At 49.5% G+C, this 16,040-nt stretch overlaps 1 protein-coding gene across 1 annotated transcript; it reads right to left on the reverse strand.

Moving 5' to 3' along the window:
• Window positions 1-13,582: 13,582 nt before the first annotated feature.
• Window positions 13,583-15,362, reverse strand: FUT7 (fucosyltransferase 7). The gene is made up of 2 exons (XM_072124117.1): window positions 15,189-15,362; window positions 13,583-14,756 (listed from the first exon to the last, which is right to left on the reverse strand). The coding sequence occupies exon 2, from the start codon at window positions 14,749-14,751 to the stop codon at window positions 13,711-13,713; it is 1,041 nt and encodes a 346-aa protein (XP_071980218.1). The 5' UTR covers window positions 14,752-14,756; window positions 15,189-15,362; the 3' UTR covers window positions 13,583-13,710.
• Window positions 15,363-16,040: the final 678 nt, after the last annotated feature.

Here is a 16,040-nt window from a genome sequence, read left to right on the forward strand (position 1 = left end):
CTGTTATATCACCTCTATATAGTAGTATCACATGGTACCTCCTCTATATATTTGATACTGTTATATCACCTCTATATAGTAGTATCATGACATCACCTCTATATATATGATACTGTTATATCACCTCTATATAGTAGTATCACATGGTACCTCCTCTATATATGATACTGTTATATCACCTCTATATAGTAGTATCACATGGTACCTCCTCTATATATGTGATACTTTTATATCACCTCTATATAGTAGTATCACATGGTACCTCCTCTATATATATGATACTGTTATATCACCTCTATATAGTAGTATCACATGGTACCTCCTCTATATATTTGATACTGTTATATCACCTCTATATAGTAGTATCACATGGTACCTCCTCTATATATGTGATACTGTTATATCACCTCTATATAGTAGTATCACATGGTACCTCCTCTATACATGTGATGCTGTTGTGCACACTCCAAAACATACAGGTAGGTGATTAGATTGTGAGCCCCATAGGTACATGCTTTGTACGGCGCTGCGTAATCTGTGTGCGCTATATAACTAAAGAATTATTATTATTATAGAGGTGCCGCCATGTGACGCTGCCATATGGATGACATATAATACCGCCACACAGTGTAATACAATCAGTCACATCTCTGCCTACGTGTTGGCTGCCAGGGCAGGAAGAACTTGCGGTTGCCGCTGATCGCAGGGAGGGGCCACAATCTCCTCATTATCTGTATTGACGTCATATAGCGGGGGCCCCGTACCTGGATCCCTATCTGTTCATATATCGGGGGGGGGGGGTGGGAGGGGTGTTTCCGGTGAAGTGACCAGGATGTGTGCGCTGATTACGACACCCAAATGTTACAGAAAGCAAGAAAAGAGAAGGAACCCGAGTGTTACACCACACGACACCCCCCCCCAAACCCCCCCGCTATATGGATATTTCTATACACGATACATCCGGGGCACAGCCGCCTCCTGATCACCACAAATCACTAAATATACAATTATTTTTTTATTTAGCATTTAATTTAAATTTTTTTTTTAAATATCTTTTAGTAAACTAACCATCGGTTTCTGTGAGATCAGAATTTTCTTTTCTCTGATATTTCCCCCTCTTCCCTGCAGTGAGCGGCCGCAGACAGTCACATCCCGGATTCTCTGTTTCACTTAATGTATCAGATGTTATTATTTTCAAGAATTTTATTGGTAACTTCCCATTTTATACCCAAAAACTTTTCCCCTAATCCAAATCTCATGCAGAACAACTATTGTAGATGATGTGCCCCCAGGAGGTGGTAGATACAGGGGCCGGTAGATGATGTGCCCCCGGAGGTAGGTACAGGGGCCGGTAGATGATGTGCCCCCGGAGGTAGGTACAGGGGCCGGTAGATGATGTGCCCCCAGGAGGTGGTAGATACAGGGGCCGGTAGATGATGTGCCCCCAGGAGGTAGATACAGGGGCCGGCAGATGATGTGCCCCCAGGAGGTAGCAGATACAGGGGCCGGTAGATGATGTGCCCCCAGGAGGTGGTAGATACAGGGGGCGGTAGATGATGTGCCCCCAGGAGGTGGTAGATACAGGGGGCGGTAGATGATGTGCCCCCGGAGGTAGGTACAGGGGCCGGTAGATGATGTGCCCCCAGGAGGTGGCAGATACAGGGGCCGGTAGATGATGTGCCCCCAGAAGGTAGCAGATACAGGGGGCGGTAGATGATGTGCCCCCAGGAGGTGGTAGATACAGGGGCCGGTAGATGATGTGCCCCCAGGAGGTAGATACAGGGGCCGGTAGATGATGTGCCCCCAGGAGGTAGCAGATACAGGGGCCGGTAGATGATGTGCCCCCAGGAGGTGGTAGATACAGGGGGCGGTAGATGATGTGCCCCCAGGAGGTGGTAGATACAGGGGCCGGTAGATGATGTGCCCCCAGGAGGTAGATACAGGGGCCGGTAGATGATGTGCCCCCAGGAGGTAGCAGATACAGGGGCCGGTAGATGATGTGCCCCCAGGAGGTGGTAGATACAGGGGGCGGTAGATGATGTGCCCCCAGGAGGTGGTAGATACAGGGGGCGGTAGATGATGTGCCCCCGGAGGTAGGTACAGGGGCCGGTAGATGATGTGCCCCCAGGAGGTGGCAGATACAGGGGCCGGTAGATGATGTGCCCCCAGAAGGTAGCAGATACAGGGGGCGGTAGATGATGTGCCCCCAGAAGGTAGCAGATACAGGGGGCGGTAGATGATGTGCCCCCGGTGGCAGATACAGGGGCCGGTAGATGATGTGCCCCCAGGAGGTAGATACAGGCGCCGGTAGATGATGTGCCCCCAGAAGGTAGCAGATACATGGGCCGGTAGATGATGTGCCCCCAGGAGGTAGCAGATACAGGGGCCGGTAGATGATATGCCCCCAGGAGGTGGTAGATACAGGGGCCGGTAGATGATGTGCCCCCGGAGGTAGGTACAGGGGCCAGTAGATGATGTGCCCCCAGGAGGTAGCAGATACAGGGGCCGGTAGATGATGTGCCCCCAGGAGGTAGTAGATACAGGGGCCGGTAGATGATGTGCCCCCAGAAGGTAGCAGATACAGGGGCCGGTAGATGATGTGCCCCCAGGAGGTAGATACAGGGGCCGGTAGATGATGTGCCCCCAGGAGGTGGTAGATACAAGGGGCGGTAGATGATGTGCCCCCAGGAGGTGGTAGATACAGGGGGCGGTAGATGATGTGCCCCCGGAGGTAGGTACAGGGGCCGGTAGATGATGTGCCCCCAGGAGGTGGCAGATACAGGGGCCGGTAGATGATGTGCCCCCAGAAGGTAGCAGATACAGGGGGCGGTAGATGATGTGCCCGCAGAAGGTAGCAGATACAGGGGGCGGTAGATGATGTGCCCCCGGTGGCAGATACAGGGGCCGGTAGATGATGTGCCCCCAGGAGGTAGATACAGGCGCCGGTAGATGATGTGCCCCCAGAAGGTAGCAGATACATGGGCCGGTAGATGATGTGCCCCCAGGAGGCAGATACAGGGGCCGGTAGATGATGAGCCACCAGGAGGTAGCAGATACAGGGGCCGGTAGATGATATGCCCCCAGGAGGTGGTAGATACAGGGGCCGGTAGATGATGTGCCCCCGGAGGTAGGTACAGGGGCCGGTAGATGATGTGCCCCCAGGAGGTAGCAGATACAGGGGCCGGTAGATGATGTGCCCCCAGGAGGTAGTAGATACAGGGGCCGGTAGATGATGTGCCCCCAGAAGGTAGCAGATACAGGGGCCGGTAGATGATGTGCCCCCAGGAGGTAGATACAGGGGCCGGTAGATGATGCGCCCCCGGAGGCAGATACAGGGGCCGGTAGATGATTTACCCCCAGGAGGTGGTAGATACAGGGGCCGGTAGATGATGTGCCCCCAGGAGGTAGCAGATACAGGGGCCGGTAGATGATGTGCCCCCAGGAGCTAGCAGATACAGGGGCCGGTAGATGATGTGCCCCCAGGAGGTAGCAGATACAGGGGCCGGTAGATGATGTGCCCCCAGGAGGTAGCAGATACAGGGGCCGGTAGATGATGTGCCCCCAGGAGGTAGATACAGGGGCCGGTAGATGACGTGCCCCCAGGAGGTGGTAGATACAGGGGGCGGTAGATGATGTGCCCCCAGGAGGTGGCAGATACAGGGGCCGGTAGATGATTTACTCCCAGGAGGTAGTAGATACAGGGGCCGGTAGATGATGTGCCCCTGGTGGCAGATACAGGGGCCGGTAGATGATGTGCCCCCAGGAGGTAGATACAGGCGCCGGTAGATGATGTGCCCCCAGAAGGTAGCAGATACAGGGGCCGGTAGATGATGTGCCCCCAGGAGGTAGATACAGGGGCCGGTAGATGATGTGCCCCCAGGAGGTGGTAGATACAGGGGCCGGTAGATGATATGCCCCCAGGAGGTGGTAGGTACAGGGGCCGGTAGATGATGTGCCCCCGGAGGTAGGTACAGGGGCCGGTAGATGATGTGCCCCCAGGAGGTAGCAGATACAGGGGCCGGTAGATGCTGTGCCCCCAGGAGGCAGATACAGGGGCCGGTAGATGATGTGCCACCAGGAGGTAGCAGATACAGGGGCGGTAGATGATGTGCCCCCAGGAGGCAGATACAGGGGCCGGTAGATGACTTACCCCCAGGAGGTGGTAGATACAGGGGCCGGTAGATGATGTGCCCCCAGGAGGTAGCAGATACAGGGGCCGGTAGATGATGTGCCCCCAGGAGGTAGCAGATACAGGGGCCGGTAGATGATGTGCCCCCAGGAGGTAGATACAGGGGCCGGTAGATGATGTGCCCCCAGGAGGTGGTAGATACAGGGGGCGGTAGATGATGTGCCCCCGGAGGTAGGTACAGGGGCCGGTAGATGATGTGCCCCCAGGAGGTGGCAGATACAGGGGCCGGTAGATGATTTACTCCCAGGAGGTAGTAGATACAGGGGCCGGTAGATGATGTGCCCCTGGTGGCAGATACAGGGGCCGGTAGATGATGTGCCCCCAGGAGGTAGATACAGGCGCCGGTAGATGATGTGCCCCCAGAAGGTAGCAGATACAGGGGCCGGTAGATGATGTGCCCCCAGGAGGTAGATACAGGGGCCGGTAGATGATGTGCCCCCAGGAGGTGGCAGATACAGGGGCCGGTAGATGATATGCCCCCAGGAGGTGGTAGATACAGGGGCTGGTAGATGATGTGCCCCCGGAGGTAGGTACAGGGGCCGGTAGATGATGTGCCCCCAGGAGGTAGCAGATACAGGGGCCGGTAGATGCTGTGCCCCCAGGAGGCAGATACAGGGGCCGGTAGATGATGTGCCCCCAGGAGGTAGCAGATACAGGGGCCGGTAGATGATGTGCCCCCAGGAGGTAGCAGATACAGGGGCCGGTAGATGATGTGCCCCCAGGAGGTAGATACAGGGGCCGGTAGATGATGTGCCCCCAGGAGGTGGTAGATACAGGGGGCGGTAGATGATGTGCCCCCGGAGGTAGGTACAGGGGCCGGTAGATGATGTGCCCCCAGGAGGTGGCAGATACAGGGGCCGGTAGATGATTTACTCCCAGGAGGTAGTAGATACAGGCGCCGGTAGATGATGTGCCCCTGGTGGCAGATACAGGGGCCGGTAGATGATGTGCCCCCAGGAGGTAGATACAGGCGCCGGTAGATGATGTGCCCCCAGAAGGTAGCAGATACAGGGGCCGGTAGATGATGTGCCCCCAGGAGGTAGATACAGGGGCCGGTAGATGATGTGCCCCCAGGAGGTGGTAGATACAGGGGCCGGTAGATGATATGCCCCCAGGAGGTGGTAGATACAGGGGCCGGTAGATGATGTGCCCCCGGAGGTAGGTACAGGGGCCGGTAGATGATGTGCCCCCAGGAGGTAGCAGATACAGGGGCCGGTAGATGCTGTGCCCCCAGGAGGCAGATACAGGGGCCGGTAGATGATGTGCCCCCAGGAGGTAGCAGATACAGGGGGCGGTAGATGATGTGCCCCCAGGAGGTAGCAGATACAGGGGCCGGTAGATGCTGTGCCCCCAGGAGGTAGATATAGGGGCCGGTAGATGATGTGCCACCAGGAGGTAGCAGATACAGGGGGCGGTAGATGATGTGCCCCCAGGAGGTGGTAGATACAGGGGGCGGTAGATGATGTGCCCCCAGGAGGCAGATACAGGGGCCGGTAGATGATGAGCCACCAGGAGGTAGCAGATACAGGGGCCGGTAGATGATATGCCCCCAGGAGGTGGTAGATACAGGGGCCGGTAGATGATGTGCCCCCGGAGGTAGGTACAGGGGCCGGTAGATGATGTGCCCCCAGGAGGTAGCAGATACAGGGGCCGGTAGATGCTGTGCCCCCAGGAGGCAGATACAGGGGCCGGTAGATGCTGTGCCCCCAGGAGGCAGATACAGGGGCCGGTAGATGATGTGCCCCCAGGAGGTAGCAGATACAGGGGCCGGTAGATGATGTGCCCCCAGGAGGTAGCAGATACAGGGGCCGGTAGATGATGTGCCCCCAGGAGGTAGATACAGGGGCCGGTAGATGATGTGCCCCCAGGAGGTGGTAGATACAGGGGGCGGTAGATGATGTGCCCCCGGAGGTAGGTACAGGGGCCGGTAGATGATGTGCCCCCAGGAGGTGGCAGATACAAGGGCCGGTAGATGATTTACTCCCAGGAGGTAGTAGATACAGGGGCCGGTAGATGATGTGCCCCTGGTGGCAGATACAGGGGCCGGTAGATGATGTGCCCCCAGGAGGTAGATACAGGCGCCGGTAGATGATGTGCCCCCAGAAGGTAGCAGATACAGGGGCCGGTAGATGATGTGCCCCCAGGAGGTAGATACAGGGGCCGGTAGATGATGTGCCCCCAGGAGGTGGTAGATACAGGGGCCGGTAGATGATATGCCCCCAGGAGGTGGTAGATACAGGGGCCGGTAGATGATGTGCCCCCGGAGGTAGGTACAGGGGCCGGTAGATGATGTGCCCCCAGGAGGTAGCAGATACAGGGGCCGGTAGATGCTGTGCCCCCAGGAGGCAGATACAGGGGCCGGTAGATGATGTGCCACCAGGAGGTAGCAGATACAGGGGGCGGTAGATGATGTGCCCCCAGGAGGTAGCAGATACAGGGGCCGGTAGATGCTGTGCCCCCAGGAGGTAGATACAGGGGCCGGTAGATGATGTGCCACCAGGAGGTAGCAGATACAGGGGGCGGTAGATGATGTGCCCCCAGGAGGTGGTAGATACAGGGGGCGGTAGATGATGTGCCCCCAGGAGGTAGATACAGGGGCCGGTAGATGATATGCCCCCAGGAGGTGGTAGATACAGGGGCCGGTAGATGATGTGCCCCCGAAGGCAGATACAGGGGCCGGTAGATGATGTGCCCCCAGAAGGTAGCAGATACAGGGGCCGGTAGATGATGTGCCCCCAGGAGGTGGTAGATACAGGGGCCGGTAGATGATGTGCCCCCAGGAGGTGGCAGATACAGGGGCCGGTAGATGATATGTCCCCAGAGGCAGATACAGGGGCCGGGAGATGATGTGCCCCTGGAGGCAGATACAGGGGCCGGGAGATGATGTGCCCCCAGGAGGTGGCAGATACAGGGGCCGGTAGATGATGTGTCCCCAGAGGCAGATACAGGGGCCGGTAGATGATGTGCCCCCGGAGGCAGATACAGGGGCCGGTAGATGATGTGCCCCCGGAGGCAGATGCAGGGGCCGGTAGATGATGCGCCCCCGGAGGCAGATACAGGGGCCGGTAGATGATTTACCCCCAGGAGGTGGTAGATACAGGGGCCGATAGATGATGTGCCCCAGGAGGCAGATACAGGGGCCGGTAGATGATGTGCACCCGGAGGCAGATACAGGGGCCGGTAGATGATGTGCCCCCGGAGGCAGATACAGGGGCCGGTAGATGATGCGCCCCCGGAGGCAGATACAGGGGCCGGTAGATGATTTACCCCCAGGAGGTGGTAGATACAGGGGCCGGTAGATGATGTGCCCCAGGAGGCAGATACAGGGGCCGGTAGATGATGTGCCCCCGGAGGCAGATACAGGGGCCGGGAGATGATGTGCCCCCAGGAGGTGGCAGATACATGGGCCGGTAGATGATGTGTCCCCAGAGGCAGATACAGGGGCCGGTAGATGATGTGCCCCCAGGAGGTAGCAGATACAGGGGCCGGTAGATGATGTGCCCCAGGAGGCAGATACAGGGGCCGGTAGATGATGTGCCCCCGGAGGCAGATACAGGGGCCGGTAGATGATTTACCCCCAGGAGGTGGTAGATACAGGGGCCGGTAGATGATGTGCCCCAGGAGGCAGATACAGGGGCCGGTAGATGATGTGCACCCGGAGGCAGATACAGGGGCCGGTAGATGATGTGCCCCCGGAGGCAGATACAGGGGCCGGTAGATGATGCGCCCCCGGAGGCAGATACAGGGGCCGGTAGATGATTTACCCCCAGGAGGTGGTAGATACAGGGGCCGGTAGATGATGTGCCCCAGGAGGCAGATACAGAGGCCGGTAGATGATGTGCCCCCGGAGGCAGATACAGGGGCCGGGAGATGATGTGCCCCCAGGAGGTGGCAGATACATTGGCCGGTAGATGATGTGTCCCCAGAGGCAGATACAGGGGCCGGTAGATGATGTGCCCCCAGGAGGTAGCAGATACAGGGGCCGGTAGATGATGTGCCCCAGGAGGCAGATACAGGGGCCGGTAGATGATGTGCCCCCGGAGGCAGATACAGGGGCCGGTAGATGATGTGCCCCCGGAGGCAGATACAGGGGCCGGTAGACGATTTACCCCCAGGAGGTGGTAGATACAGGGGCCGGTAGATGATGTGCCCCAGGAGGCAGATACAGGGGCCGGTAGATGATGTGCCCCCGGAGGCAGATACAGGGGCCGGTAGATGATGTGCCCCCGGAGGCAGATACAGGGGCCGGTAGATGATGTGCCCCCAGGAGGTAGATACAGGGGCCGGTAGATGATGTGCCCCCAGGAGGTAGCAGATACAGGGGCCGGTAGATGATGTGCCCCAGGAGGCAGATACAGGGGCCGGTAGATGATGTGCCCCAGGAGGCAGATACAGGGGCCGGTCGATGATGTGCCCCAGGAGGCAGATACAAGGGGGGCATGTGCCAGGACACTCTTACTTGTCTATGGTAGCAGGATATAAGATCAGGGCAGTGAACCAAATGTTTAACCAAATTTTTGGTACATTTTAGCTAAAGTTGAATGGTCCAGAATTTTTTAAATTTTTATCAGATTTTTTAATTTTATTGATTATTTTTCCAAATATAACATAATGATTTTCATGACCCATTACATTGTTCCCTCCAACTTTCCTGGTAATGTTATCCCAAAAAAAGTTTACTTTCCAAGCCCCAATGAGTGTCATGTAGTCGTAGTCATGGCTCCGCCCCCTGTCATTAGATCTTGTAAGGTTGTATCTATAATTAGATGGTGAATCCACCTGAATCATGGGGTCACTTTTCTCTGATACACCGGAGGGGGAACCCATTTTATTTTTTAAGTTTATATTTTTTAGAAATTTTGGCAGGTGTTTTCTATCATTGGGTGCTGGTGGTTTCCCGATCAGACCTGGGTGTGTATTGTCTGATGGGTGATTCATTCTCCTCCTGGCACCTTGGGCGTCTGCCCCCCCATCCCTCCCCCCCCCCGCCCTGCTCGGGTGTGAAGCTGCTGCAGACGTCTCTTTTTGAGTCATTGATGGCAGAGATTTATATCACATCATCACGTGGTCCATTTATTCAATATAACACACTGCTTCCATAATGCATCACTCCCCGCGCCCCCAGTGTCACCATCATCACATCTGTAATATAATACTGAGGTATAACAAACCATACACAACGTATAACGGAAATAAGTGCAACTACATGTGTGTAATATACAGATCCTGCCAGTCACTAACATCCAGTACCATCTCCTAATCAGATATAACCCATCACCACAGGATATAATACCGCACTACACTGGTGTTATACTTATACAGTACATAGGGGGCAGAATTATAGTAGTTATATCCCTGTACATAGGGGGCAGTATTATAGTAGTTATATCCCTGTACATAGGGGGCAGAATTATAGTAGTTATATCCCTGTACATAGGGGGCAGTATTATAGTAGTTATATTCCTGTACATAGGGGGCAGTATTATAGTAGTTATATTCCTGTACATAGGGGGCAGTATTATAGTAGTTATATTCTTGTACATAGGGGGCAGTATTATAGTAGTTATATTCCTGTACATAGGGGGCGGTATTATAGTAGTTATATTCTTGTACATAGGGGGCAGTATTATAGTAGTTATATTCTTGTACATAGGGGGCAGAATTATAGTAGTTATATTCTTGTACATAGGGGGCAGTATTATAGTAGTTATATTCTTGTACATAGGGGGCAGTATTATAGTAGTTATATTCCTGTACATAGGGGGCGGTATTATAGTAGTTATATTCCTGTACATAGGGGGCAGTATTATAGTAGTTATATTCTTGTACATAGGGGGCAGTATTATAGTAGTTATATTCCTGTACATAGGGGGCAGTATTATAGTAGTTATATTCTTGTACATAGGGGGCAGTATTATAGTAGTTATATCCCTGTACATAGGGGGCAGAATTATAGTAGTTATATTCTTGTACATAGGGGGCAGTATTATAGTAGTTATATTCCTGTACATAGGGGGCAGTATTATAGTAGTTATATCCCTGTACATAGGGGGCAGAATTATAGTAGTTATATTCTTGTACATAGGGGGCAGTATTATAGTAGTTATATTCCTGTACATAGGGGGCGGTATTATAGTAGTTATATTCCTGTACATAGGGGGCAGTATTATAGTAGTTATATTCTTGTACATAGGGGGCAGTATTATAGTAGTTATATTCCTGTACATAGGGGGCAGTATTATAGTAGTTATATTCTTGTACATAGGGGGCAGTATTATAGTAGTTATATCCCTGTACATAGGGGGCAGAATTATAGTAGTTATATTCTTGTACATAGGGGGCAGTATTATAGTAGTTATATTCCTGTACATAGGGGGCAGTATTATAGTAGTTATATCCCTGTACATAGGGGGCAGAATTATAGTAGTTATATTCTTGTACATAGGGGGCAGTATTATAGTAGTTATATTCCTGTACATAGGGGGCAGTATTATAGTAGTTATATTCTTGTACATATTGGGCAGTATTATTGTAGTTATATTCCTGTACATAGGGGGCAGTATTATAGTAGTTATATTCCTGTACATAGGGGGCAGTATTATAGTAGTTATATTCCTGTACATAGGGGGCAGTATTATAGTAGTTATATTCTTGTACATAGGGGGCAGTATTATAGTAGTTATATTCTTGTACATAGGGGGCAGTATTATAGTAGTTATATTCCTGTACATAGGGGGCAGTATTAAAGTAGTTATATTCTTGTACATATTGGGCAGTATTATTGTAGTTATATTCCTGTACATAGGGGGCAGTATTATAGTAGTTATATTCCTGTACATAGGGGGCAGTATTATAGTAGTTATATTCTTGTACATAGGGGGCAGTATTATAGTAGTTATATTCTTGTACATAGGGGGCGGTATTATAGTAGTTATATTCCTGTACATAGGGGGCAGTATCATAGTAGTTATATTCTTGTACATAGGGGGCAGTATTATAGTAGTTATATTCTTGTACATAGGGGGCGGTATTATAGTAGTTATATTCCTGTACATAGGGGGCAGTATTATAGTAGTTATATTCTTGTACATAGGGGGCAGTATTATAGTAGTTATATTCTTGTACATAGGGGGCAGTATTATAGTAGTTATATTCTCGTACATAGGGGCAGTATTATAGTAGTTATATTCTTGTACATAGGGGCAGTATTATAGTAGTTATATTCCTGTACATAGGGGGCAGTATTATAGTAGTTATATTCTTGTACATAGGGGGCAGTATTATAGTAGATATATTCCTGTACATAGGGGGCGGTATTATAGTAGTTATATTCTTCTACTTAGGGGGCAGTATTATAGTAGTTATATTCTTGTACATAGGGGGCAGTATTATAGTAGTTATATCCCTGTACATAGGGGGCAGTATTATAGTAGTTATATTCCTGTACATAGGGGGCAGTATTATAGTAGTTATATTCTTGTACATAGGGGGCAGTATTATAGTAGTTATATTCTTGTACATAGGGGGCAGTATTATAGTAGTTATATTCTTGTACATAGGGGGCAGTATTATAGTAGTTATAGTCTTGTACATAGGGGGCAGTATTATAGTAGTTATAGTCTTGTACATAGGGGGCAGTATTATAGTAGTTATATTCCTGTACATAGGGGGCAGTATTATAGTAGTTATATTCCTGTACATAGGGGGCAGTATTATAGTAGTTATATTCCTGTACATAGGGGGCAGTATTATAGTAGTTATATCCCTGTACATAGGGGGCAGTATTATAGTAGTTATATTCTTGTACATAGGGGCAGTATTATAGTAGTTCTATTCCTGTACATAGAGGGCAGTATTATAGTAGTTATATTCTTGTACATAGGGGCAGTATTATAGTAGTTATATTCCTGTACATAGGGGGCAGTATTATAGTAGTTATATTCCTGTACATAGGGACAGTATTATAGTAGTTATATTCCTGTACATAGGGGGCAGTATTATAGTAGTTATATTCTTGTACATTGTGGGCAGTATTATAGTAGTTATATTCTTGTACATAGGGGGCAGTATTATAGTAGTTATATTCTTGTACATAGGGGGCAGTATTATAGTAGTTATATTCTTGTACATACGGGCAGTATTATAGTAGTTATATTCCTGTACATAGGGGGCAGTGTTATAGTAGTTATATTCCTGTACATAGGGGGCAGTATTATAGTAGTTATATTCTTGTACATAGGGGGCAGTATTATAGTAGTTATATTCTTGTACATAGGGGACAGTATTATAGTAGTTATATTCCTGTACATAGGGGGCAGTATTATAGTAGTTATATTCCTGTACATAGGGGGCAGTATTATAGTAGTTATATTCTTGTACATAGGGGACAGTATTATAGTAGTTATATTCCTGTACATAGGGGGCAGTATTATAGTAGTTATATTCCTGTACATAGGGACAGTATTATAGTAGTTATATTCTTGTACATAGGGGCAGTATTATAGTAGTTATATTCTTGTACATAGGGGGCAGTATTATAGTAGTTATATTCTTGTACATAGGGGGCAGTATTATAGTAGTTATATTCTTGTACATAGGGGGCAGTATTATAGTAGTTATATTCCTGTACATAGGGGGCAGTATTATAGTAGTTATATTCTTGTACATAGTGGGCAGTATTATAGTAGTTATATTCCTGTACATAGGGGGCAGTGTTATAGTAGTTATATTCCTGTACATAGGGGGCAGTATTATAGTAGTTATATTCTTGTACATAGGGGGCAGTATTATAGTAGTTATATTCTTGTACATAGGGGACAGTATTATAGTAGTTATATTCCTGTACATAGGGGGCAGTATTATAGTAGTTATATTCTTGTACATAGGGGGCAGTATTATAGTAGTTATATTCCTGTACATAGGGGGCAGTATTATAGTAGTTATATTCCTGTACATAGGAGGCAGTATTATAGTAGTTATATTCCTGTACATAGGGGGCAGTATTATAGTAGTTATATTCTTGTACATAGGGGGAAGTATTATAGTAGTTATATTCCTGTACATAGGGGGCAGTATTATAGTAGTTATATTCTTGTACATAGGGGCAGTATTATAGTACTTATATTCTTGTACATAGAGCAGTATTATAGTAGTTATATTCTTGTACATAGGGGGCAGTATTATAGTAGTTATATTCTTGTACATAGGGGGCAGTATTATAGTAGTTATATTCCTGTACATAGGGGGCAGTATTATAGTAGTTATATTCCTGTACATAGGGGGCAGTATTATAGTAGTTATATTCCTGTACATAGGGGGCAGTATTATAGTAGTTATATTCTTGTACATAGGGGGCAGTATTATAGTAGTTATATTCTTGTACATAGGGGGCAGTATTATAGTAGTTATATTCTTGTACATAGGGGGCAGTATTATAGTAGTTATATTCTTGTACATAGAGGGCAGTATTAAAGTAGTTATATTCCTGTACATAGGGGGCAGTATTATAGCCCCTTTATGTTTTAGGACTGCTCCCCTCTTTCTCTTCTGAACCACCCCTCTAGATCTGTGTATACTTTTTTCTTTGGTAGACTTGGGTACTTGTGGCAGATCATGCAGAAGCGTTCCCTCCAGTCAGTGTAGACTTTGACACCATATTTTTGCCTCCATTGAAAGAACTTTTTGTAGCGTTGTGGGGTAAGTTTCCTTATAAATTCTGCCAGATGTTTGGTTGATGGAAAGTCTGATATGTGGATGAAGGAGTCAGAAGGAATGAACCTCTCGTAGTTCTCTCGTGTTGGACCCAGGACTATAGGGACTGCACCGCTGAGTAGGGCGTTCCTCCACAGTTTCTCTGTTATGTAGTCCTTATGGATAGAGTTCTCCAGCGCCAGGTAGAAGAGGTATTTGGACATTGTTGGGAGAAGACATGAGGAACATAAGGGTTTCCTACTGGCTTTACCATAGACGTCAACCTTGAGGTATGAAGAAAACTCCTTGTAAAATGTCACCCTGTCTTGAGTCTCTTGGTGGTTACTGATCACCCAGGAGACAAGACCAGTCTTCTCGGTGTCATTCAATGGCATGGTCAAGTTGGGAACCATTTTTCCATAGGGCACAAAGATATCGGAATCCTCTCGATAAGTCAATGTCCAGTTGAAGGTGTTTTTCCATTTCCAAAGCCCTTTAGCATTGGAAGGAGATTCTAGATTGGCCCAAACCCACATCTGCTGAGAAGGTCTATGTCCTGTAGGCATCTGGTAACCTGTGCTATCCATCTCCATGTGGTGGAAGATGACCACCTCGCTATGGATGAACATGCTCCTGTCATCCGTCAAACTACAGTTCTTGATGTTGTAGAGGTCGAGACAAACATCTCCTGAAAGGTCCATGGGCTTGTTGAAAGGCCATTGCCAAATCAATATGGTGGTCATGTTTTTGGTGGAGTGTGAGCTTCCTTCGGAGTCGTAGAGTAGGACAAATCGGAGTTTCCAGGTGAACATAGCCAAGGCTAAGATGCCTCCTAGTTTTGACCCTTGCCTGAGGGTCCTGGCTGCAGCCATCGCACCTGAGGAAGTGAAGGATATCTTCGTTATAGACAACTCATAAAATTATGAAGAAATTGGGAACATTCCAGACCTTGAGAATCAGAGACCCATCAGCAGGACTTTCCCCGTCAGACTTACTGAAAACAGCCATTGACCTAGTGTCTCTTCTTGGACTGTGGTTCCCCATAAATGAACAGGTGCCAAGTAATGGAAGGTCTTGTCTGGTCATCTAGAGCACGATCCACCTTACTCATGTCCTGCCAAGTGCATGAGAAGTGGTTGTCCATCTCCTCGGAGGTCCATCGTAGGGGACTTCATCTTCTACCAAGCAGTGGGACCACCCATGGTGACGTAGACCAATAGTTCCCAAATATTTGTAACATTTATAGGTTTTATAATTCATTGACCGGAGAGTGTTAGCGTCTTCACCCCTCAATGAAGCTTCTACCTACCTTGATGTTCAGATGTTGGGGTCCTGATCCACGCAGTGATGAGTATAATGAGGTCTGTAGAGTCTGAGCTGTAGGATGAGGGTTGTCTCAGTGTCTGCCCGGGGTCTGTAGGGTCGTCGCCTCTCTGGAGGGTTGGGTCCTGGGCAGTAGAGATTGTAGGCAGGTGTCTCAGGGATGAGGTGACTGCGCGGTGTCCTCAGACCTGGTTCCTTCTGCTTTTGGTCTCGGGTGCCCCCCTCCTCCTCCTCCTCCTTCTCCTTCCTTACCACAAAACTTTGTGTTTGTCAGATTTGTACCAATTGTGTTCCGGTGACATGACGGCGCTCGTGTGCTCCCTGTGCCAATCGTGCAGATACCAGCCTGATAGCCTACCATCAATGGACACGTCTGGGCTCCTACAGAGCATCATACTATACACCACAGCTGCTGCAAAACCTCATTATGCACACCTCAGCTGCTGCAGAACCTCATAATAGATATTTCAGCTGCTGCAGAACCTCATCATACACACCTAACTTCTGCGGAGCCCCATCATACACACCTAACTGCTGCGGAACCCCATCATACACACCTCAGCTACTGCAGAACCTCATCATACACACCTCAGCTGCTGCAGAACATAATAATACACACCTCAGCTGCTGCAGAACCTCATAATACACACCTCAGCTGCTACAGAACCTCATAATACACACCTCAGCTGCTGCAGAACATCACAATACACACATCAGCTGCTGCAGAACCTCATCATACACACATCAGCTGCTGCAGAACCTCATCATACACACCTCAGCTGCTGCAGAACCTCATCATACACACCTCAGCTACTTCAAAACCTCATCATACAAACCT

Source organism: Engystomops pustulosus, chromosome 9 (genome assembly GCF_040894005.1).
Source record: "Engystomops pustulosus chromosome 9, aEngPut4.maternal, whole genome shotgun sequence".
NCBI classification, from domain to species: Eukaryota; Metazoa; Chordata; class Amphibia; order Anura; family Leptodactylidae; genus Engystomops; species Engystomops pustulosus.